The sequence below is a fragment of the Argopecten irradians genome, chromosome 5 (assembly GCF_041381155.1).
Source record: "Argopecten irradians isolate NY chromosome 5, Ai_NY, whole genome shotgun sequence".
NCBI lineage: Eukaryota > Metazoa > Mollusca > Bivalvia > Pectinida > Pectinidae > Argopecten > Argopecten irradians.
In genome coordinates, this window is record NC_091138.1 from 10,756,859 (window position 1) to 10,784,316 (window position 27,458).

Sequence of the window (27,458 nt, forward strand, 5' to 3'; positions counted from 1 at the left end):
CAATATTTTATGGAAAGAGATATTGGTGATATATAAAGGGTGGGTCAATATTTTATGGGTAGAGATATAGGAGATATAGATCGGGTGGGTCAATATAATATTTTATGGGTAGAGATATATGAGATATAGATAGAGTGGGTCATTATTTCATGGGTAGAGATATAGGTAGGTCAATATTTTATGGTAGTTATTTAGACAAGTGGTAGTTATATAGACAGATGGTAGTTATATAGACAGGTGTTTGTTAAAGACAGGATGTAGTTTTATAGACAGAAGGTTGTTATATAAGCAGGTGGTAGTTATATAGACAGGAGGTTGATATAGAATGGAAGTAGTTATAGACAGGTGGTAGTTATATAGACAGGTGGTAGTTATATAGACAGGTGGTAGTTATATAGACAGGTGGTAGTTATATAGACAGGTGGTAGTTATATAGACAGGTGGTAGTTATATAGACAGGTGGTAGTTATATAGACAGGTGGTAGTTATATAGACAGGTGGTAGTTATATAGACAGGTGGTAGTTATACAGACAGGAGGGTAATTATATAGACAGGTGGTAGTTATATAGACAGGAGGTTGATATAGAATGGAAGTAGTTATAGACAGGTGGTAGTTATACAGACAGGAGGTTGATATAGAATGGAAGTAGTTATAGACAGGTGGTAGTTATACAGACAGGTGGTAGTTATATAGACAGGTGGTAGTTATATAGACAGGTGGTAGTTATATAGACAGGTGGTAGTTATATAGACAGGTGGTAGTTATATAGACAGGTGGTAGTTACATAGACAGGTGGTAGTTATATAGACAGGTGGTAGTTATATAGACAGGTGGTAGTTATATAGACAGGTGGTAGTTATATAGACAGGTGGTAGTTATACAGACAGGTGGTAGTTATATAGACAGGAGGTTGATATAGAATGGAAGTAGTTATAGACAGGTGGTAGTTATACAGACAGGTGGTAGTTATACAGACAGGAGGGTAATTATATAGACAGGTGGTAGTTATATAGACAGGTGGTAGTTACATAGACAGGTGGTAGTTATATAGACAGGTGGTAGTTACATAGACAGGTGGTAGTTATATAGACAGGTGGTAGTTACATAGACAGGTGGTAGTTATATAGACAGGTGGTAGTTATATAGACAGATGGTAGTTATATAGACAGGTGGTAGTTATATAGACAGGTGTTTGTTAAAGACAGGATGTAGTTTTATAGACAGAAGGTTGTTATATAAGCAGGTGGTAGTTATATAGACAGGAGGTTGATATAGAATGGAAGTAGTTATAGACAGGTGGTAGTTATACAGACAGGTGGTAGTTATACAGACAGGAGGGTAATTATATAGACAGGTGGTAGTTATATAGACAGGAGGTTGATATAGAATGGAAATAGTTATAGACAGGTGGTAGTTATACAGACAGGTGGTAGTTATACAGACAGGAGGGTAATTATATAGACAGGTGGTAGTTATATAGACAGGTGGTAGTTACATAGACAGGTAGCAGGTATTTAGACATGGGGTAGGTATATAGACACGTGGTAGTTATACAGACAGGTGGTAGTTATATAGACAGGAGGTTGATATAGAATGGAAGTAGTTATAGACAGGTGGTAGTTATACAGACAGGTGGTAGTTATACAGACAGGAGGGTAATTATATAGACAGGTGGTAGTTATATAGACAGGTGGTAGTTACATAGACAGGTAGCAGGTATTTAGACATGGGGTAGGTATATAGACACGTGGTAGTTATACAGACAGGTGGTAGTTATATAGACAGGAGGTTGATATAGAATGGAAGTAGTTATAGACAGGTGGTAGTTATACAGACAGGTGGTAGTTATACAGACAGGAGGGTAATTATATAGACAGGTGGTAGTTATATAGACAGGTGGTAGTTACATAGACAGGTAGCAGGTATTTAGACATGGGGTAGGTATATAGACACGTGGTAGTTATACAGACAGGTGGTAGTTACATAGACAGGTGGTAGTTATATAGGCAGGTGGTAGTTACATAGACAGGTGGTTTTTCCAATATCTCTACCCATAAAATATTGACCTACCCTATCTATATCTCTACCCATAAAATATTGACCCACCCTATTTATTTCTCCTATATCTCTACCAATAAAATATTGACTCACTCTATCTATATCTCCAATATCTATTTCCATAAAATATTGACCTACCCTATCTATATTTCTACCCATAAAATATTGACCTACCCTATCTATATCTCTACCCATTAAATACTTATCTAACACATTTATATCTCCTAAACATTATGTATCTCAATCGACTTATAAAATACTCATCTAGCTACTAGTTCTATTTGCTGTTTTTGTTGATTGTTTTCATGTTTAATGCCATTCTTTATGCATATATACTCTTCCAATTTTTGAAGAAATAAAGATAATATTACGTATATGTACTTATCTACCCCATATAAATACATGTATAGTAGTACATGTATACATGATGTATGTTAAAAAAACTAACATTTTGTCATAATTTAATTATAATGTTTTTATATGAATTAACATGTATTTTTGTCTGTTTTCATTTAACAAATTAACACCTTTATTTAATCTTTGTTTTTTCCTTTACTGTACATCCCAGCAAGGATTTATAAGTGAGAAGGATTCGTGACTGTCTCTTTCCATTACTAAACACTACGCGAGACGCCTATGAACCGGGAATAAAAATCGTTTTTCTCAACAAATACTTGTCTTATCGAGTCAAACGAAACACCATTGTAAAGTTTATTAAATTTCATGACGTATATTACTTGCTTTAAAGACGGAATATTTAGAGGATATGTCTTAAATTTTCGTTAAAAAAGATCGACAGCTCATGAAATGACGGCCCCGCTTCAGAAAGTAAGACGGTAACCCTCGCACCCGCAAGCTACATCAAAGGCTGCGCCGGCAGATATCAAAGGAAAATCAGTCGTCGCCCAACGTCACGGTCAGTGCACAAACACAAAAGCGCCTGCCTTGGATTTCCCCAAAACCCAGTGTGACTTATTCTTCTCATGTACGTCCTTGATCCCAGTTATACAGAAAATGTATATGCGTTGTATATTATATCTACTGTATATATATAAATAACTTCATTTTAAAAACAACATAATAATTCAACAAAAAATGTATTAATAGTCCCATGATTATACTTATAATCAATCCATACATTTAACTTGTCACCTTTAATGATACATGGGGTAGGCCTATAGGGCATTCAGGCCTATATATAGGTATACACTTGTAGCCCCAGGGGGTCATCCCCACACTTACAGGTAAGTTTGACACCTTGTGTATTACCTGAGCAAACCCATAGGTACTGATGATATTACTTCTCAGGACTACAATGTATATATTTAGGGTGCAGTATATCAATAATAATATTAGTTATATAGTCAGTTACTGACCCCCTATAAGGCATAGAGGGTCAGTAAGATTTATAGGGGGCGAGGGCGTAGCCCGAGCCTCATATACTTCTTACTGACCCTCTATGCCTTTATAGGGGGTCAGTAACTGACTATATAACGAATTTAGCGCATCGAGGACCATTTATTTGTTTCATTAGATCTTTGTTTCCTATTTGTTTTCTCAGGAATCCGATATCAAACCTGAACCATGCTGGCGAAGTATACAACAACATCGCCGCATTTTTAAATATTTGGCATACAGTAGGCCTACGTATTTATTTACATGTATGTATTTCTTTCCGGAATCTGCAAATAACTGTATAAGGAACCTGAAGAACAATACTGAGTAATTCATAAATCAACAATAATTCGACATTCCTAGTGCACAATAGGCCTACCTCAATGCGACATCAGACTGGTTGTATATTGAAAGCATCATAAACAAAAGTGACACAAACATCCATCCAACATTTATAGCGCAGACACATGATCATCTCTGCATTCTCGCTGAGATAATCACTTAAAGTAATGCCGATAAATTAGCTGAAGAGTGAGGGTTGATAGATCTAAAGATACGAACCCCTCCATTTGTTTATGGTCGCAGTCAAGAAAACGCTTGAATTCTTACGTTTGACTTTCACCGCGTCATCAACTTTCAAACTGGCGTAGGGGAAGCAACTCGTATTTAAAAAAATGCGTTTCATTTAATTTGAAGTATAGAAACGATTTTAAATGAATTTTACATAAAAAATAATAAGTAAAATATATTTTTACGGTAAAGAAATGGTATATTTAGTTGAAGAGAATGTGTTAAAATTTTGAAGCGAGGGCGACAGCCGCCATATTGCACCATAATAAAATTTACTGACCCCCTATAAAGTATTAGGGGGTCACCACGTGACGGCTCTCCGCCAATCATTTGGGGACATTTCTGTCCGAGGTGCGATAATATTATAGTGCATAAAGGGGAGATCAATATTTTATAGGGGGGGTCAATATTTTATGCATAAAATATATTTAATGGGGGTCAAAATTTTGTATGACACCGGTATTAAACTTTAAAAAATATTTTGAATATCAATAAGTACAATGTTACTCTTCCTAAGTCAGGGAACAAGTGTATGGGGGTATAGGGGGTGGGGGTTATCGGGTGGCGTGCTTACCTTTTCGCCTCAATACTTATTAATGTGTTTAATATTTTAGAGTAAAAATAAAAGTGCGATATTTTACCTAAAATGTAAAGGTAAAAGTGACAAAAATGTATTAATTCCCAAATAAATGTATAATATTAAATTACAATGAAACCAGTATTTACCACAATTAGCTTGATACAGCCCATATATGCTGTCGCAGTGATGGTTTATTCAAAACAAATACCGTCCTCTGTATCTATTACACGGAAAATAATAAGTATTCTTCGAGTAACAATATCTATAAACACGCTTAATTCCCCGTAACCTTATGCTACACATTAATCTTTAACAGGAAAATAGATCACATTTTCACTTTCATTTTCGTTTCCCGGTATGGAGGGCTAGGCCTTGTGACGAGTCTATACAACTGTTACACGTCCATAAAGATAAAGGTGACCTTTGGGCAGTCAACAACACAGGGACCCGGCACGAAAAATTTTAACCAATAGTATACATATAATATATATTATAGTATCAAGGGTATGAACTCGGCGGTCGAGAAAAACGGACCTATTTTTTTTTTAAAACCGTGATTATTTTAATAAATGGGTTCTATACGACATTGACGGATATCTTACCTTAAAGAGAAATAATTTATCTTTCCATTGAGTGCTTGAGGAACAAAATTGGCCAAGTATTGACGAAGTTATGGCTTGATGAATCGGGAAATTTACGAAAAATATGCTAGGTAGACATTTCCCTGTCCGGTCGAAATGTCGTCTCGGCTCTAATGGGTACCTCAAAAACCAAGCCAAAATCACAAAATCTACGCTTGTGGTGGTAAACAGTACCCATAACTGTGTTCATCCACAATCTCCTTTGGAGGTGTCATGATCCGTACTTTGTAGAAACTCCATTTAAACATCGTGTAGCTCACTTACTTTAACCGTCACCGCCATGTTCATTTTTCTCTCGGAACGCTTCTCGACTTTACATATCGTGACTACATTATGCAAATTATGTTATGTTGTGCTTATGTGTAAACTCGAGAAGCGTTCCGAAAAACAAATGAACATGGCGGTGACGGTTAAAGTAAGTGAGCTACACGATGTTTAAATGGAGTTTCTACAAAGTACGGGTTATGACACCTCCAACGGAGATTGTAGAAGAACACAATTATGGGTACTGTTTACCACCACAAGCGTAGATTTTGTGATTTTGGCTTGGTTTTTGAGGTGCCCATTAGAGCCGAGACGACATTTCGACCGGACAGGGAAATGTCTACCTAGCATATTTTTCGTAAATTTCCCGATTCATCAAGTCATAACTTCGTCAATACTTGGCCAATTTTGTTCATCAAACACTCAATGGAAAGATAAATTATTTCTCTTTAAGGTAAGATATCCGTCAATGTTGTATAGAACCCATTTATTAAAATAATCACGGTTTTAAAAAAATAGGTCCGTTTTTCTCGATCGCCGAGTTCATACCCTTGATACTATAATATATATGTATGTATACTGTTAGTTTTAAAAAAATCGTGCCAGGTCCCTGTGGTCAACAATAACTCCAGTTACACGATTTTACAACCTAAGATTACGAGACAGCATGTGAGACAATCCTGATATGACGGTGGTTATCTCGGTATCAATCCCAATATAGTAAGTATCATTATTCATTACCCATCTAAAGTCTGCAGTCGATAATTTATTTATAAACTATAGTTACACAGAGGTTGACACAGGTTTAGAACATTAATGGTTATGAGTGGTAACCTCTGTCTATCCAGGTTATAGCCTGGAATGCCATGCTATTAAGAATAATTAACTCATACATTTGCTTTACTAATCTTAACAAATAACAATACACAGGGCCCTTATCATGCCACGTCTGGACAGTACTTTGACCTTTTTGTTCTGTGTCAATAGTAAGAAGACCGTCAATGTCTCTGGGCCTTTTATTGCTAAACCTCTATGTGTACTACGTCATCTAAAATAGCTAATGATGAAGAATTCTATGCGATTGTAATTTAATCTTGTGTTGTCATATAGTACATGTTAAATAGTTACTGTTTTTCACAGGAATACATCACGTGTTCATCGGGTTATACAAAACAAATATTATAGCTGTACACCTCTGAGAAGTCAAAATTTTTCTGTAATAAACTTGTCTTCTCGTATAAATTTTTGGAAATGGGAGTTAATACTATACAAGAAAATAAAAGAAAAACATACACATGTATGTGTGCTTTATTTTTGCCACATACACAACAAATTAAAGCTATATTTTCCTGATGGGTTGTTTGATATGTATGAATGTTCTGTTACAAAATGCACCATGTTTAGCCGTTTTGGCGGCTTTACTCCTTTAAAGAAAACGTTCCGGTATTAAACTTTAAAAAATATTTTGAATATCAATAAGTACAATGTTACTCTTCCTAAGTCAGGCAACAAGTGTATGGGGGTATAGGGGGTGGGGGTTGTCGGGTGGCGTGCTTACCTTTTCGCCTCAATATTTATTAATGTGTTAAATATTTTAGAGTAAAAATAAAAGTGCTCAAATCACCCTAAAATGCAAAAGATAAAGTGACAAAAATGTATTAATTCCCAAATAAATGTATAATATTAAATTACAGCGAACCCAGTATTTACCACAATTAGCTTGATACAGCCCATATATGCTGTCGCAGTGATGGTTTATTCAAAACAAATACCGTCCTCTGTATTTATTTCACGGAAAAAAATAAGTATTCTTCGAGGAACAATACCATACACACGCTTAATTCCCCATAACCTTATGCTACACATTTATCTTTGATAACCGGGCCCTTATCATGCCACCTCTGGTAGTATAAAACAAATACAAACAGTCTTATCAGCTGCTTAGTTTTGCCCGAGACAACATAAAAAAGACGAAACATATACATGCACACACCGACGCCTCCCGTGACACACAACTCTCTGCTGCAGATACGCCGAGACGGACTAGGGACGTGGACTGCTACTTTCCAGTTTGGCGGGAAAACGTGTGCTGCCGTATTATACCAAATACAAGAGCCAGTGTCGGACAGAAAATCAACCAATCAGCAGCACAGCTCTCATTCGACAATATGCAGGTGCAGTAAACAACATGGACGACACTAGTGACATACAATGTGTATGATAATACCACAATGTGTTTATACATACAAAAATTATATAAATCGGAAAAGAATGTAGAAAGTAAATCAAATATTCATTGTGCTTGTACATGTGCATAATTAAAATCAGCTAGTCGCAAATGGGCTCAATGCACCATAACTCAAGCATACTCACGTCAGAATGCCCAACTACCACAATGGTATACATGCTAATATGTATAATGCTGATCTATGAGCGACAGATATAGGTATTCGTTAGAGATATGAATGTAAATGTAAATGATGAAACACAATGGCGTATCTTAACGACATGTATTTATATACGTTTCAGGTGCATGTAATGGCGAAGGAGCTAACACAGACCCATCGAAGTCAACTTTCCAAGTGGATTGATTCATCAAAGTCACACAAGTTTACGTTACTGTACAAGATCAGCCGTGATGGCTGTAATGCTCACACCTTCCATAATCTGTGTGACCACAAAGGACCAACTGTTACAGTTTTGTATAACACTGATAATTCTGTATATGGTGGGTACACAGCCGCAAGCTGGAATTCCAACGGTTCATACATCGCGGATCTAAAGGCGTTCCTGTTTAAACTTGAATCTAAAGGCTCACAACAGCCAATGAAATTTCCTAGCATTGACAAAGGAACTTATGCAATATATGGGTTTTCAAAATACGGCCCAACCTTTGGTAACGGATATGATCTGAAATGTTTTGGTGGAACAGTAAACCAATCTGAGAATCATTTCCGGCTAAATGGATACGCCAAGCTTGGTAATTCGTATGACATGCAGGGGCAGGACTACAAGAGCGTGATGAACGGCCACATGGATGTCCTGGAACTGGAGGTTTACTGTGTTCAAGGTACAACATACTTACACGATTACAACCATAGGGACTTTGTTTTGTTATATCATTAACACTGCGATCTTGTGAATCGAAAAAAAACCAGGCAGTAGTAAATACCACGGCGCTAAAGTTTGGAAGCGATAGACACTGACAAATAATGACGCCAAATATAGGTTTATACGTAAAAATGTCGGATCTTTTACGAAAATATTCGATGTTGTGAGAACGTAAGAATTTTTACTTTACATTGTAAGTCATTGATATCCAATTTATTTTCATTACTTTTATTATTCATATTTTGTGGCTTTAGGCAGACTAGAAGTCTTTCACTCCTCATTGTTGTGAATTGACTTTCTTGAAATCTTTGAACAGTTACAATTATTAACTGATTTGAACACAACATTTTGTTTAACTAAGTGTGACAAAATAGCTAGGGTCGGAGGGTTTACTTGGTTTAACTTAGTTTACTTGGTTTAACTTAGTTTATTCTGAACGCAAGCACTGTACGTGCCTATATTCAGATCGTAGTCCATACTCATTTATACACATGACGTAGTTTTATTTATTATTTTTGTTTTGCCTAAACAAATTGCAAACACTCACGAACGTATTAATCATGCTGTTTTTGATGTTATCGTTTTCAGAGTTTGAGTTTCTTCAAACGCCATGGCTTTCAAATGTTAATTGGAGCAGCACGGTATGTAGCTAAGTCAATATGGTATATGAAACTCTAGACTTAATAAGATATGTTAGGAAATTTTGTGTAACCCTGGTGAATATACTAGTCGCAAAATTCCGCTCGGCTGGAGAAAACTTATCTTTAGCTCGATTGAGCGTCCGACTAGTTACCCAGGAGTCTTCACAAAGGCAATGGTATATGTTTATACCATGTACTCAGTTATACAATCAAGTTCATTTGATGTGAAATATATAACGCAAGGAAAATGAGATCTATATGATCTTTATTATGCTATGAATGCAGACGACTTTTTTAAAACCTTTGCAGTAAATACTATCAGTAGTGTATTGTCTGCTGCTAAGCCTCCCAATGGGTGACATGTGTATCATTAAATGTAATACATATGTCAATCGGTTAATTCCATATTACAAAGTTTCAAGTGTGTTCTAAACGAACTCATGTACAATTGATTTTGAATGTAGAGACTAAGAAAAATGTGTAATGATAAGCATTACTGAAACGCATCAACTCAGCCGAAAGTTTATTTATATATGAACATCGACGTTGTATTTAGCAAGAAGAAGAACTCAAGGAAAACGTAACGTCATACACACCATTACCGGGCCTAGATCTCCAGCAGGCGAGGATCTTACTGGTGGGACAGGTCGGGGCGGGCAAGTCGAGCTACTTCAACACCATCAACTCCATCTTCAGGGGACATGTTAGTGCCCAGGCTAATGTTGGGAGTGCTGAATTTGGTTTAACAACTATTGTGAGTATAGGTACGATATAACCCTTATGACATATATGACACAATGTACAGTTTTAATTGAATTTACGTTGAACATGCACGATAGAACGCATTGCGTTTGAGAAAATTAAAATATTGAACATAATATTATGCATATGTAACAGAGCAAACATAACATTTTCATCGTTCACTTGCTTAAAACAATCAGAGTAAATCAAAGGCTATAAAATTAATTTGTTATGGAATGTTGTATGTTAGTATAGTGGTCATAATGATCCTACTTTGGTGAATAAGATAAAGACAATTGGACTCATTTGGCAATGTTAGTAGAGAAAGGAACATGAATTCTTTTGAACACTACTGCTAATAACAGAGGATTGGTATTATATGTTTTTATCACATAATCCGCCTGATATCCAGTGATTTTCCCCGTGTAATATTTTGCATACGTCACTAATGTAATATTACCTGGAGCGATTTTCATTGGCTAGAAATTCATTGTGAACTGAAACAATTAAATGACATCAGGAAATATGACGTGACGTCAGGATTACGAGGACGGCGGGAAAAAAATGGCGTTCATTTTATATGAAATTTTATGAAATTCGTCTCGAAGTTTTAATTTTTGCTCGCCAAGGCTCGCAAAAAATAAAAATAAACTTCTTAGACACGTTTCATAAAATCTCATATGAAATGAACACTTAAGTAAGAGCCTATATCTATCTAATTCCTATTTTCAATATAGTACCGTATTTATCCTGTCCGTGTGGGATATGAAGGTAGACCCCTCAACTTCCAGTTATGTGACACCCGTGGCCTGGAGGAGGATCAGGGTCTGAATGATAAAGATGTGGACAACCTACTGGACGGTCACGTGCCTGACCGCTACAAGGTATAACCAGTTTGTTTTCAAATACTAAGATAACGTCGACCAATTCAGTGTCAGACTGAATCTTACCTTTTTGTATAGAATGGAAAGTGAAAAGAATAACAATAAAAACCAGTTAACTTTAAATAAATGATAAACTATATAGGGATTGGATTTCGTTTTTATGTTAACCATGCTTGTATGGAGCAATTCCTCTAAGAATATATTCTATGGGGCGCGTTAGCGCCCCATATTGAATATATTCATAGAGGAATTGCTCCATACAAGCATGGTTAACATAAAAACGAAATCCAATCCCTATATTTACACTCACACGACTTTTTATTTACATTTTATGCAATAAAATCGTCATTTGATAGTGACGTAATTATTCAATAAAAGTCGGTCAATTGAACAGCGAATGGTGACTCTTCACATAAGATAGAATTATTCATCCGCGACGAAAAAAAAATCAATATTTTAGTGTAAGATAAACATGACAAACAAAGTAAATTTCAGAGATAATTTTATTTAATCATATCAGAACTTTAAATAGGTATTCAATTTTGCTAAAAGTTAATATATAGCGTAATAACATAAAGTATTTGTACATGTGTGAACTCGGTGACCGTTATTGTGCAGCGAGGCGAGGCTGACGCACGCTAACACACTGGAGTTTTCCGAAGTTGTCAAAACACCGATGTTCAAGTAGCTAAATTTGGTTGAGATTGTCGTCTGACTTGACGATATTACATCCTTCGAAGCCATGTGATTATATAATCTACGCTTAGATCCATCGCCATCTATAGAGGGAACAACTTCACTTGTGTTCGATGGATACATTGTATTTGTGGTGACGTGTGGCTGTCAACACGTGGATTACTAGCGGTGCATGTTTTATAATACACATGATTAAATTCTCAAAGAACAAATACAAGAGAATATGTTTATAACTGACCTAGCTCTGTCAGAGGGTCTCACGCCCGTCAACCCCAAAGACTCGATCGTAGGACACAGACACAGAGGTAATGTTTACATTTGACATCCATCATTTTTAACAAAAATGAAAGCGCTGCACGTCGCCCCGGTCGGGATATTTTTTCCCGTTTCTTTATACAATTGTTCATTTAAAAAATGTTTGTATCATATATAAATATAAAACATATATGTATTGTTTACATTTTCCCCAAATTCTATGAAAAACAGCAATATACACGTAATGTTACGTCAAAATGTAAACAAAACCATGTGTTTCTTTTTTAAAAAAGTAGCCCCTTTACGTTGCATAGAACATTTTCATATTCAAGTTCAAAGTTCAATGTTACCATGAGGTTATGGTAAACAAAATCGGCTAGTACTTGCGTATAGTGAACAAGCCTAGCAAGTGTAAATACAGTGTAATAACGCGCAATATTGTGTTACAATTAGTTGCCATAACTAATGCTATTCATTGTTCTTATCGCAAACTGATGTGGTATTTTTTAGAATTACAGTGGAATTCCAATTTGTGCTTCATTATTTCTCAACATTACGCACATTTTACGACGACCCGATAACATAAAAAGTTCGTCAATGAGCTTCCTTAGACTGATCAACTTTGTCACAAATCAAATTTATATCAGTTGTTTTGAAATCGACTTTTAAATAGTCGCTATCTGATAACCTACTATTTATAATCAATTAGTGAAAAATGAAATTTCCGAAATGGGTTTGCAGAGTTGAATTCACATATCAAATATGTCAACCATTAGTTTATTAAGTCACTATGACCTAGTTTGTCTCTCAATGTAATGAAACCTATTGGGTGAGAAAGTTACTATGACCTAGTTTGTCTCTCAATGTAATGAAACCTATTGGGTGAGAAAGTTACTATGACCTAGTTTGTCTCAATGTAATGAAACCTATTGGGTGAGAAAGTTACTATGACCTAGTTTGTCTCTCAATGTAATGAAACCTATTGAGTGAGAAAGTTACTATGACCTAGTTTGTCTCTCAATGTAATGGAACCTATTGGGTGAGAAAGTTACTATGACCTAGTTTGTCTCTCAATGTAATGAAACCTATTGGGTGAGAAAGTTACTATGACCTAGTTTGTCTCTCAATGTAATGAAACCTATTGGGTGAGAAAGTTACTATGACCTAGTTTGTCTCTCAATGTAATGAAACCTATTGGGTGAGAAAGTTACTATGACCTAGTTTGTCTCTCAATGTAATGAAACCTATTGAGTGAGAAAGTTACTATGACCTAGTTTGTCTCTCAATGTAATGAAACCTATTGGGTGAGAAAGTTACTATGACCTAGTTTGTCTCTCAATGTAATGAAACCTATTGGGTGAGAAAGTTACTATGACCTAGTTTGTCTCTCAATGTAATGAAACCTATTGAGTGAGAAAGTTACTATGACCTAGTTTGTCTCTCAATGTAATTAAACCTATTGGGTGAGAAAGTTACTATGACCTAGTTTGTCTCTCAATGTAATGAAACCTATTGGGCGAGAAAGTTACTATGACCTAGTTTGTCTCTCAATGTAATGAAACCTATTGGGTGAGAAAGTTACTATGACCAAAGTTTGTCTCTAAATGTAATGAAACCTATTGAGTGAGAAAGTGACTATGACCTAGTTTGTCTCTCAATGTAATGAAACCTATTGGGTGAGAAAGTTACTATGACCTAGTTTGTCTCTCAATGTAATGAAACCTATTGGGTGAGAAAGTTACTATGACCTAGTTTGTCTCTCAATGTAATGAAACCTATTGGGTGAGAAAGTTACTATGACCTAGTTTGTCTCTAAATGTAATGAAACCTATTGAGTGAGAAAGTGACTATGACCTAGTTTGTCTCTCAATGTAATGAAACCTGTTGGATGAGAAAGTTACTATGACCTAGTTTGTCTCTCAATGTAATGAAACCTATTGGGTGAGAAAGTTACTATGACCTAGTTTGTCTCTCAATGTAATGAAACCTATTGAGTGAGAAAGTTACTATGACCTAGTTTGTCTCTCAATGTAATGAAACCTATTGGGTGAGAAAGTTACTATGACCTAGTTTGTCTCTCAATGTAATGAAACCTATTGAGTGAGAAAGTTACTATGACCTAGTTTGTCTCTCAATGTAATGAAACCTATTGGGTGAGAAAAGTTACTATGACCTAGTTTGTCTCTCAATGTAATGAAACCTATTGAGTGAGAAAGTTACTATGACCTAGTTTGTCTCTCAATGTAATTAAACCTATTGGGTGAGAAAGTTACTATGACCTAGTTTGTCTCTCAATGTAATGAAAACCTATTGGGTGAGAAAGTTACTATGACCTAGTTTGTCTCTCAATGTAATGAAACCTATTGGGTGAGAAAGTGACTATGACCTAGTTTTGTCTCTCAATGTAATGAAACCTATTGGGTGAGAAAGTTACTATGACCTAGTTTGTCTCTCAATGTAATGAAACCTATTGGGTGAGAAAGTTACTATGACCTAGTTTGTCTCTCAATGTAATGAAACCTATTGGGTGAGAAAGTTACTATTGACCTAGTTTGTCTCTAAATGTAATGAAACCTATTGGTGAGAAAGTACTATGACAGTTTTCTCTAATGAATAATGACTATGACCTAGTTTGTCTCTCAATGTAATGAAACCTATTGGATGAGAAAGTTACTATGACCTAGTTTGTCTCTCAATGTAATGAAACCTATTGGGTGAGAAAGTTACTATGACCTAGTTTGTCTCTCAATGTAATGAAACCTATTGGGTGAGAAAGTTACTATGACCTAGTTTGTCTCTAAATGTAATGAAACCTATTGGGTGAGAAAGTTACTATGACCTAGTTTGTCTCTAAATGTAATGAAACCTATTGGTGAGAAAGTTACTATGACCTAGTTTGTCTCTCAATGTAATGAAACCTATTGGGTGAGAAAGTTACTATGACCTAGTTTGTCTCTCAATGTAATGAAACCTATTGGGTGAGAAAGTTACTATGACCTAGTTTGTCTCTCAATGTAATGAAACCTATTGAGTGAGAAAGTTTACTATGACCTAGTTTGTCTCTCAATGTAATGAAACCTATTGGGTGAGAAAGTTACTATGACCTAGTTTGTCTCTCAATGTAATGAAACCTATTGGGTGAGAAAGTACTATGACCTACCTTGTCTCTCAATGTAATTAAACCTATTGGGTGAGAAAGTAACTATGACCTAGTTTGTCTCTCAATGTAATGAAACCTTATGGGTGAGAAAGTTTACTATGACCTAGTTTGTCTCTCAATGTAATTAAACCTATTGGGATGAGAAAGTTACTATGACCTAGTTTGTCTCTCAATGTAATGAAACCTTATGGGTGAGAAAGTTACTATGACCTAGTTTGTCTCTCAATGTAATGAAACCTATTGGGTGAGAAAGTTACTATGACCTAGTTTGTCTCTCAATGTAATGAAACCTATTGGGTGAGAAAGTTACTAGACCTAGTTTGTCTCTCAATGTAATGAAACCTATTGGGTGAGAAAGTTACTATGACCTAGTTTGTCTCTCAATGTAATGAAACCTATTGGGTGAGAAAGTTACTATGACCTAGTTTTGTCTCTCAATGTAATGAAACCTATTGGGTGAGAAAGTTACTATGACCTAGTTTGTCTCTCAATGTAATGAAACCTATTGGGTGAGGAAAGTTACCATGACCTAGTTTGTCTCTCAATGTAATGAAACCTATTGGGGTGAGAAAAGTTACTATGACCTAGTTTGTCTCTCAATGTAATGAAACCTATTGGGTGAGAAAGTTACTATGACCTAGTTTGTCTCTCAATGTAATGAAAACCTATTGGGTGAAAGTTACTATGACCTAGTTTGTCTCTCAATGTAATGAAACCTATTGGGTGAGAAAGTACTAACGCTAGTTGTCTCTCATTGTAATAAACCTATTGGGTGAGAAAGTTACTATGACCTAGTTTGTCTCTCAATGTAATGAAACCTATATTGGGTGAGAAAGTGACTATGACCTAGTTTGTCTCTCAATGTAATGAAACCTATTGGGTAAGAAAGTTACTATGGACCTAGTTTGTCTCTCAATGTAATGAAAACCTATTGGGTGAGGAGAAAGTTAGTTTACTATGACCCCTAGTTTGTCTCTCAATGTAATGAAAACCTATTGGGTGAGAAAGTTACTATGACCTAGTTTGTCTCTCAATGTAATGAAACCTATTGGGGTGAGAAAGTGACTATGACCTAGTTTGTCTCTCAATGTAATGAAACCCTATTGGGTGAGTAAATTGACTATGACCTAGTTTGTCTCTCAATGTAATAAAACACTATTGGGTGAGAAAGTTACTATGACCTAGTTTGTCTCTCAATGTAATGAAACCTATTGAGTGAGAAAGTTGACTATGACCTAGTTTGTCTCTCAATGTAATAAACCCTATTGGAGTGAGGAAAGTGATCTATGACCTAGTTTGTCTCTCAACTGTAATGAAACCCTATTGGGTGTAGAAAGTTAACTATGACCTAGTTTGTCTCTCAATGTAATAAAACCTATTGGGTGAGAAAGACACTATGACCTAGTTTGTCTCTCTCAAAATAATGACAACTTTGGATAGGTTGTTTAAAGTTTATAGTTTCTGTCTGAATTGCTTAGTTTTGTCTCTCCCTGTATCGCCTGCCCATAATAGTACCCATTGACTTTGTAGAAAGTTACTATGACCTTATTTGTCTATCTCTGTAAATGTACCCATTGGTTGTAGTAAGTTTTAATGCATTATAGTCTTCCCTGTAATAGTACCCATTGGTTGTAGTAAGTTACTATGACCTTTATTAGTCTCTCCCTGTAATAGTACCCATTGGTTGTAGTAAGTTACTATGACCTTAGTCTCATTTATTGAGTCCTATCCCTGTAATAGTACCCATTGGTTGTAGTAAGTTTCTATGGCTTAATTAGTCTCTCTCCCTGTAATAGTACCATTGGTTGTAGTAAGTTACTATGACCTAATTAGTCTCTCCCTGTAATAGTTACCCATTGGTTGTAGTAAATTTACTATGACCTTTTTAGTTCTTCCCTGTAATAGTACCATTGGTTGTAGTAAGTTTCTATGGCATAATTAGTCTCTCCCTGTAATAGTACCCATTGGTTGTAGTAAGTTACTATGACCTTATTAGTCTCTCCCTGTAATAGTACCCATATGGTTTAGTAAGTTACTATGACCTTATTAGTCTCTGTAATAGTACCCATTGGTTGTAGTAAGTTACTATGACCTTATTAGTCTCTCCCTGCAAAAGTACCCATTTGTTGTAGTAAGTTACTATGACCTTATTAGTCTATCCCTGTAATAGTACCCATTGGTTGTAGTAAGTTACTATGACCTAATGAATCATTTCTTGTAATGGTACCCATTGGTTGTAGTAAGTAACTATGACCTAATTAGTCTCTCCCTGTAATAGTACCCATTGGTTGTAGTAAGTTACTATGACCTTATTAGTCTCTCCCTGTAATAGTACCCATTGGTTGTAGTAAGTTACTATGACCTAATTAGTCTCTCCCTGTAATAGTACCCATTGGTTGTAGTAAGTTACTATGACCTAATTAGTCTCTCCCTGTAATAGTACCCATTGGTTGTAGTAAGTTACTATGACCTTATTAGTCTCTCCCTGTAATAGTACCCATTGGTTGTAGTAAGTTACTATGACCTTATTAGTCTCTCCCTGTAATAGTACCCATTGGTTGTAGTAAGTTACTATGACCTTATTAGTCTCTCCCTGTAATAGTACCCCATTGGTTTTAGTAAGTTACTATGCTACATTATTAGTCTATTAGTTCTCCCTGTAATAGTACCCATTGGTTTAGTAAGTTACTATGACCTTATTAGTCTTTCCCTGTAATAGTACCCATTGGTTGTAGTAAGTTTACTATGGCATAATTAGTCTCTCCCTGTAATAGTACCCATTGGTTTTAGTAAGTAACTATGATTAATGAGTCTCATTTTCCTGTAATGGTACCCATTGGTTGTAGTAAGTTACTATGACCTTATTAGTCTTCTCCCTGTAATAGTACCCATTGGTTGTAGTAAGTTACTATGGCATAATTAGTCTCTCCCTGTAATAGTACCCATTGGTTTTAGTAAGTTACTATGACCTTATTAGTCTCTCCCTGTAATAGTACCCATCGGTTGTAGTAAGTAACTATGACCTAATTAGTCTCTCCCTGTAATAGTAGCCATTGGTTGTAGTAAGTTACTATGACCTATTTAGTCTCTCCGTGTAATAGTACCCATTGGTTGTAGTAAGTTACTATGACCTTATTAGTCTCTCCCTGTAATAGTAGCCATTGGTTGTAGTAAGTTACTATGACCTATTTAGTCTCTCCGTGTAATAGTACCCATTGGTTGTAGTAAGTTACTATGACCTAATTAGTCTCTCCGTGTAATAGTACCCATTGGTTGTAGTAAGTTACTATGACCTATTTTGTCTCTCCATGTAATAGTACCCATTGGTTGTAGTAAGTTACTATGACCTTATTAGTCTCTCCCTGTAATAGTACCCACGGGTCGTAGTAAGTTATTATTACATTATTAGTCTCTCCCTATAATAGTACCAACTGCAGGTAGGCCGTTAGAATTGTACCTGTCCATTGCATGATTGTAAAAGGCGGCTAAATTTAGGATCTTATCTTTTCTCTTCTTCCTAACTGACTTTATCTTTCCTAATGCCTCCCTTGGGAGCGCCTCAGTTTTGGCCTTGAGTTGAGCGTTCGCATCTGTGAGGAAGGCTCTTGGATCTGTCCCCTGGCCGAGACACACGAAAGTCTATAAAAGTGGAAGTTTCTGCTCCTGCTTAGCGCTCAACATATAGGGAGTGGGACGACTGGTTCGCCCGTTGTCAGTATAATGTTACCGGTTATGGTGTGTTGCTTGGTGTCTTCGGCGGCATGCTTCAGTAATACAGAACTATAAAAAAAGGCAATAGTTCCACTATACAAGGGTACACGGCATGAATATACCGTAGTCTCCCAAAACACTCACCTCGCACAACATACACGCAGCACACCGCATAAATGAAAGGCCGTCCTTACGTGACCATAGTTGTTAATAGGACGTTAATTAATCAAACAAACAAACAAACCATTGGTTGTAGTAAGTTACTATGACCTTATTAGTCTCTCCCTGTAATAGTACCCATTGGTTGTAGTAAGTTACTATGACATTATTAGTCTCTCCCTGTAATAGTACCCATTGGTTTGTAGTAAGTTACTATGACATTATTAGTCTCTCCCTGTAATAGTACCCATGGTTGTAGTAAGTTACTATGACCTAATTAGTCTCTCCCTGTAATAGTACCCATTGGTTGTAGTAAGTTACTATGACCTTATTAGTCTCTCCCTGTAATAGTACCCATTGGTTGTAGTAAGTTACTATGACCTTATTAGTCTCTCCCTGTAATAGTACCCATTGGTTGTAGTAAGTTACTATGACCTAATTAGTCTCTCCCTGTAATAGTACCCATTGGTTGTAGTAAGTTACTATGACCTATTTAGTCTCTCCCTGTAATAGTACCCATTGGTTGTAGTAAGTTTCTATGGCATAATTAGTCTCTCCCTGTAATAGTACCCATTGGTTGTAGTAAGTTACTATGACCTTATTAGTCTCTCCCTGTAATAGTACCCATTGGTTGTAGTAAGTTTCTATGGCATAATTAGTCTCTCCCTGTAATAGTACCCATTGGTTGTAGTAAGTTACTATGACCTTATTAGTCTCTCCCTGTAATAGTACCCATTGGTTGTAGTAAGTTACTATGACCTTATTAGTCTCTCCCTATAAATTGTCCATTTAATACTACCAACGTTAGAATGCTATTGAAACATAATGCCAAAGATATCGGACATACTAAACATATAGACAAAGGCAAAGCTAGTTGTTCTACTCCCTTTTATGTTGGATAACTACCACTTGTATAGATAAAGCTTTGTCAAGAATAGGTAGCAACATCCAGAACAAAAAAGACGACAAGAATAAGAGAAAAAATATGTCTTTGCAAAAGCCGCCTGATTTTTTATTTTCTGAAATTTATTTTGATTAGCATGTTCAATTCTAATAACTTGTTCATTTTTTTATTCTTCTGTAACTCTATGTAGTGAACGTATCCAATGGGTTTATTTTATCGGGGTATATGCATAACAGGAGAACAATTATCATCAGAATATTAAAGCATATTGATGAAAACAAGGGACAAACACTGTAGGTCACACGAGGGTACTATGACATGGTATTTTTGTGCCAAATATTGCCACAGACCTATGAAAATCAGTACCCACAGTTCCATTTTAAAATGGTTGACCACCCTCCATAGACATAGTTGTAAGTACATCTTCGTTTGTCTGTTTTAGTTCAATCCGTCTATGCCGCTAGCTCCTGGTAACAGAGGTTATGTGAAATACCCAAAATTGTCAGATAAAATCCACTGTGTGGCGTTTGTTGTGGATGGCAGTACTGTGGATATCGTTCCGGAGAAAGTCTTAGAAATGATCAAAAATATGCAGATGCGAATGAATGAAAAAGGTAACGTTGTGATTTGTCAATGAGATATCGTTGTGTTGTAATCTTAAAATAATAATACATGTTCTGATGAGGACGACGGGTTGATCACGAGGTAATATCTAGTACTAAAGTTACAAACTTTATCTTTTTAGTTCCGATTACATGACAATAATTCAACGATACGTATTGGTCTAATCAGATAACATAGATATTTTAGGTGATCTGGGAATCTTATTTCTGTCGATCCAATATCCATAACTGTTGATAACAAACGTTACAAGATGGAGACATTTATTAGAGAGCCTTTAGCTAATATGCGTGAGTATCAGTATCACCTGAACAGTATAGCAATTACCTCGTTTTACTGTTGTTAGTTTGTTTATAACGGAGTGCGGTATGATAATCTTTTGACGAAGATGCCTTCGTTCAGTACGGCTGATAATTATCGAATAATCAAACTTTGTCAAGGGTGGGATTGCAAAATCCGCGAACGCGCCGATTTTTTTTTGATTTTTTTTTTTTTTTGCAATGAGGTCTAGGTACATAACTACTTTTTATGTGTTTTTTTTTAATTTATTTTGTGTGTTTTCAATCTGAAATACAGATCCTTATTATCACTACGTTGATATGAGGATCTGACAACATTCCATTAAGTGTCACGTCCAGATGACCTTTGGAATTGGCCAATCAAATTGGCACTGCCAGAATCTTGACTGGGAACGAAATAGTTTGAAAATGCTCAGAGTTATTTTCGCCTACGAAGTCATCTCGCCCAAAGAGTACAACAAAGCTAAATTGTATATGAATACTGGGACAAAATGGCGCTATCGATTGATGAAGCAATGTGTAGAACATATATTAGATCTGAAGTACATGTGGTAAAAGGTAATCCAAATATGACCCCTTATAAGATGTTGTCAGATTCTGTATTGAATGACGTGGCTGTAAGGATCTTTATTTTAATCAGATTGGTATGTTTTTAAAAGGCATAAAGGGCCTAAAATGATGTTTTCTCATATTGCATTGGGTAAGTGGTAAGGGGACCCGTCGAATCCATCCTTTGAACATATTTTTAGTGAGAGTGTACTCGTACAATTATTTCACTTGTCGGGTGTAGAGTCTGTGTACATCCGCTATGCGCAGATTCAAACCGCACACGCGATACCACAGGGACCTGGCACAAATTTTTTTAACCATTAGTATACATATATATATATATATTATAGTATCAAGGGTATGAACTCGGCGGTCGGGAAAACGGACCTATTTTTTAAAACCGTGATTATTTTAATAAATACACTTACTTTAACCGTCACCGCCATGTTCATTTTTCTCTTGGAACCCTTCTTGACTTTACATACATGTATCGTGACTACATTATGCAAATTATGAAAAGGTTGTGCTTGTGTGTAAACTCGAGAAGCGTTCCGAAGAACAAATGAACATGGCGGTGACGGTAAAGTAAGTGAGCTACACGATGTTTAAATGGAGTTTCTACAAAGTACGAGTCATGACACCTCCAAAGGAGATTGTGGATGAACACAGTTATGGGTACTGTTTACCACCGCAAGCATAGAATATGTGATTTTGGCTTGGTTCTTGAGGTGCCCATTAGAGTTGAGACGACATTTCGACCGGACAGGGAAATGTCTACCTAGCATATTTTTCGTAAATTTCCCGATTCATCAAGCCATAACTTCGTCAATACATGACCGATTTTGTTCATCAAGCACTCAATGGAAAGATAAATTAAGGTCTTTAAGGTATCTTTAGGTAAGATATCCGTCGATGTTGTATAGAACCCAATTATTAAAATAATCACAGTTTTAAGAAAATAGGTCCGTTTTTCTCGACCGCAGAGTTCATACCCTTGATACTATATATAGATATATATATATACTGTTAGTTTTTTTTTAAATCGTGCCAGGTCCCTGTGCGCGATACCGGAAGACAGTGTCTTACAGCGTTTAATAGATTTCGCCATGATTTTGTGACACCAAACTTTAATAAACATACTTATCAGCGATCATCTACTACAAATTAACAACAGTGACATCACACAGTGCTAAACGCATTTGTTTTGTGTAAACTTCAAGCGGTGTATCATACAAACTCTAGCATCGGTCACGATATTCTAAGCATCTGATCGACTTTGGAAACTTCCGGAACAATACAATGCAATTCAGGTTTATATAGTCAATAAAAGAAAGTGACGAAACGGATAACTTTTAGTACCGGCCACATATTTAATTTATTTCACATCATCCTAGGTCTTAAGTGTACGTTGCACTATCGCTTACTAAACCCTTTGACCATACACCGCATTTGCTGCAGTGCTAATTAATATCTATGAAATTACACAGCTTTGCGTGAGAGGAAACAGAATAAAAAAAAAACACATTATAAAATATCAGTCTGAGTGTATGAGTTCTAGATCTAATGTACCCCAGAAAGGCGTTCAAGCATGACACAGGAAAGTCACCACCTGCACAGAGACTGGACGGTGTTCTAACGGACGACTGTTTTGAACAATGAAACAAGGTTATCGTATTAATACCAATATGATAATAAACACACTATTATGTAACAAAGAACTTCAAAGTAAATTCACATTTAAAGTTCTGATGAAGTAAAGGAAAGTTTTATTTCAATGCACCAAGGGCGTAAACCATCTCCTTGCAATAGTCCCAAAGATAATGAGCGAAAGTGCACCTGTTGCGGCGGATGATTTCATAGCGGAAATTAAGTTTAGGAAGTATTTAGGGAGCACTTAAATGTCTAACAGACATATTTCTAGTTTTTAATTTTTTAATTATTTTCGTTAATTTATATTCATTTATAATGATATTTACGAATTATTTTTACGACAAATTGATTTTCAAGCACAAAAACATTTTTTTGTCAGGATGAGAATTGAGGATATTGGGTATGCTCGAAATATTTGGCATGTTATCGATTTTCTCCATACTTTTAAACCATTTTAAAAACATGCTATAGGTATAATTTTTTAACTGATACTTTTTCAAAAAGATTTAAATCCGCGAAAATAGGATTTCATCTCACATTTCTCAAAAATCAATATTTGCCCTAGATGACCATAAATTTAAAATTGATTATAGACACCCTAATGAAACAACAGTTAGTGATACATTTTTTTTGTAAACTAAAATATGTGCATGTACTCTAGAATTATTGCAGTTTTATTCTTGCATTTTCCACAAGATTACAAAAGGTTTAACAACTAGATATGCTCTTGGGTGAAACAAATAGTTTTTTTTAATATCAGAAATCAAATAATTATTGGAAAGCATTATATTTTCGTCAGCAAAATATGTATAATTAAGAAATAATACCAGCACCACAAAGGTTACAATCTTAATTTTGACCGGTCAGAGGAATTTTTATTTCGGAACAAATTAAGATAGTAATAATTTTAAATATATTGTTGCCATAGTTACTATAGCAACAATGGATTTCAAACTGTTACTTTCTCATTCGGCATACCCTATAACCCATATGTTCCAATTTTCACATATATCTTATAAGAAATTATTTTCAACCAATCAGATACCTCCATTTTGTTTCCATGCCAACCAATCTTTAAAAAAGTGATTACAGGTTATTCAGCATAATTCTTACCCTATATATATACCAATTTTCACTTAGATCTGACAATATCTAATTTTCAATCAATCAAAGGTGTTAGTCGTGTAACCATGATATTTAGCATCTTAAATTATTACTATAGACTTATTTCCATTTACATCGGACTCTGGAATCATAAACTGAAAATGTATAACTTTGTATACTAACAAAGAAGTGGTCCGTTGCTAACCGCACTCTCTATTTCTAAGTCACTCAAAACCTGTTTTTCCCGGATTCTAATTTTAAAACTAATTTACACTTAAACAGAAAATGTCATGGGAATATTTTTGATTGGGAGTAAAATTGTAGACAAAACCAGTAACAGGGTGAAGATGGCAAAAAGCAAAGTTTCGTTTTCGTTTTTTTTCCAAAAAGTGTTGATTTTTCGTATAAAATATTATTGCAAACAAATTTTTCAGTTAAACATCTAAAATAAATGACTTAGATATAAAGTATACGATCTACTCAAATGATTTATGAATACAAAATGTAGAATTTTTAATAAAAGCTAACCTCCTTTGGCATGTTTGTGACTACGAAGAATTCAGGTCCTTTGGGCCTTTTCAAAATCACAAAAGGGAACAGAAGTGACATTTTAAAGGGACAACTAGTAATACTTTAAAATGCAAAGTTTCAAGGATATAGGGCTGTGGGCAGATTTTTAACATTGCCTTGAACACCACCTTTATCCTGATATTAAGTACGTCACGCAATTTATTTTAGATCTCATAATAATTTTATATGTCTTTCACAGGAATACCCCAGGTTGTGCTGATGACTAAAATTGACAAAATCTGTGAGGAAATATCAAATGATGTCAGCAAAATTTTCTACAGTACTGCAATAAAGGATAGTGTGGAAAAAGTTGCCATGGTGATGGGTTTACCCCGGTCACATGTACTTCCTGTCAAGAACTATGAGTGCGAGGTAGAACTTGACCAGAACACCAATATCCTGGCACTTCTCAGTCTCAGACGGATTCTACATTTTGTTGGTGACTACCAGCAGAACAAACTTGACGAGATTGAGGCTGAGCAGATGGCAAAAATGAAATTTTGTAATTTTTTATGACTATTTAAACGATGTCAAATTTTACATGATTTTAATTTTGAATTATGGTTTATTGTCCCGATGTTGTTTTACTCTGATGATGTCATAAATGCTTTAAAAACATGTTTCTTTAGCCGTTCTAGTCTAACAAGACGATATATTGATTTCGTTTTGTGTGGAAATCTGATGAATCCACGTTTACGAAAGGAGCATGCTAATGACCTCTCCTTGTATAATCTCTTTTATTTATACATTTTAATACGTATCGTCATATATTTATATTCATTATTATTGTAGTAATGTCCATAAATGTTTAATTGAAAAAATAATAACCCCATGCCAGTCAGGATTCCGCCAGGCGATTCGACAATTCATCAATTACTAAGCATACAAATATTTGGAGAGGACAATATACTCTGGGAGGAAAGTACGTATTGTTTTCTTTGATATTAGTAAGGCGTTTGGCCATGTGTGCTACACAAGTCTTTTACATAAACGTATCAATATTGGAATGAGCGATAAAATTATAAAAGTTTATAACCTCTTTATCTAATAGAAAGCAAAGATTTTATTGATGAGATATCGTCTAATTTTGTTTCTAAAGTTTAAAAGTGGTGTACCTCGGAGTTCTAACCATGCATCTCTTTTATTTCTAATTTATATAAATGATGTCCCAAACGATATCACAAAAATTATTAGATTATTTGCTGATGACACTTCAATTTATGTATTAGTTGCAACACCTGCACTGGCAGAAGACCGGTTGATTTGAAAATAGACAATCGTTGCTGTAAAGTATGGCTTGTATATTTTAATCCTAAAAACTGAATATAAGACTGTTTCTAGAAGTAAGGAAACTCCTGATCATGCGGATATTTACTTGAATCATAGTCGTATAGAAAATGCTTTCTACCTTTCCCTTCGTTTAATTATTACGCTCATGTTGTCACGGAATATAACAATTTTAGTACACTTCGCAATGAAATATTAGGTCTTATGTTGAAAACATATGCTGCATATCGGTATCGATATTTTCACTCAATATTGACCAATCAGAACACATTAAGTACAGTGAAAATATTGTTTTGGTGGAGAAAATATCAAACCAAAAATATAATACTGTGTGCATCTTTCCACGCTTTTAGGTGCATTTGATTATTCTTTGAAACTTGTGTGGAACTAAATTAGTAGCGGGAAATAATAAAAGAGTGATACATAAGGTATCGCTGCAGATTGAAAAACATGTACCGGTAGCATAGACGTAAAACGTGATCAATAGAATATCCATTGTTTTTTTATGAATAACAGTTACATTTCATCTCTTGAGATGGAAACTTTTTCATATATTCGATGGATCCTGACTTTCATTTCAAGACGGTGCCATAACCAGCAAGACGCTTTCTCCGCAGCTACACAAATTCTCCTCCAGGCTGATGGCATTGCCTTCCCCCGTACTCCTAAATGTTGCAACATCAAACCTTAACTGCGAACAGCTATGCCTTCCATCCTTTCTCTTTGCAGTCTGCTATTAGATCCGCATACTTCAAGTTCTTCCTTTAATGCGCCTTTGCACAATTTTCCTCCCAGGTTACTGTGAGCTCCACTACGATGCTATATCTGGAATGGTTCGATATCACGGACGTAATGTAGTATCCACTATTGGGAAAACTATTGCGATGTTGTAGCTGACTTCTTCCGCTCCACTGTCTCGCCTTCAGCCCCTGTGGCAATGATATCCGACACCCTGACAAGATGTGTGTCATTGATCCCTGGCTACCACAGAGCTGACATGTTAGGTCATCAATAAGTCTCCACTGGTGAAGATTTGATGGGGATGGTAGTGCATCGTATTCCGCTATTTACAGAAATGCTATCCTGTTTTGGTCTTTCATCCACACTTCTGACCGAGACAGTTTCCTGCTTGGCAATTCCCACTTCATCCACATCCCTTGCTTACTTTCCCAACTCAACAGCTTTTGTCTTTCTCTTTTCCTCCTCTAACCGCCTGACCTCGTCCTGAACCACCTTTCGCCTCTCTGGCACTGATGTGTTTCTTCCACTGTTGAAAGTGCTACAACCATAGTCCTTGCCTTCCGCTGCACGTGTTTCCAACCACATGGCGTAGTTCCAGCATACTTTCAGCCTGGTCTACAGATGTCGATGCTGACCACTTTCTTCCTATCCTTGTCTGGACACGTGTTCCACTGTCTTTTGCATCTAAGGAGTCCCGCAATGCCATGTCTATGTTATGTCATGAAAGCGGTAATTGTAACTTCGGGTTGTAAATCCTAGTGGGATTCCAAGGCATCGCCGCAGATAAATGCTTGCTGCTCTCTCCAACTTTCGTAACTGGAACCTCGTAGATCAGTAACAGCCACATCAGCCTTGACAAAACCTC

The 27,458-nt window shown here is 35.8% G+C and overlaps 1 protein-coding gene across 2 annotated transcripts; it reads left to right on the forward strand.

The window, feature by feature from the left end:
• The first annotated feature begins 6,077 nt into the window (after positions 1 to 6,077).
• Positions 6,078 to 27,454, forward strand: LOC138322834 (interferon-induced protein 44-like). Of its 2 annotated transcripts, XM_069266965.1 has the most exons (8): positions 6,078 to 6,230; positions 7,539 to 7,684; positions 8,040 to 8,580; positions 9,210 to 9,262; positions 9,819 to 10,016; positions 10,741 to 10,887; positions 20,215 to 20,386; positions 24,765 to 27,454. In XM_069266965.1, the coding sequence occupies exons 2-8, from the start codon at positions 7,679 to 7,681 to the stop codon at positions 25,079 to 25,081; spliced, it is 1,434 nt and encodes a 477-aa protein (XP_069123066.1). In that variant the 5' UTR covers positions 6,078 to 6,230; positions 7,539 to 7,678; the 3' UTR covers positions 25,082 to 27,454. The 2 variants fall into 2 exon arrangements, with proteins under 2 accessions (XP_069123066.1, XP_069123067.1); XM_069266966.1 differs by lacking the exon at positions 7,539 to 7,684 and having other exon boundaries at positions 6,079 to 6,230.
• Positions 27,455 to 27,458: the final 4 nt, after the last annotated feature.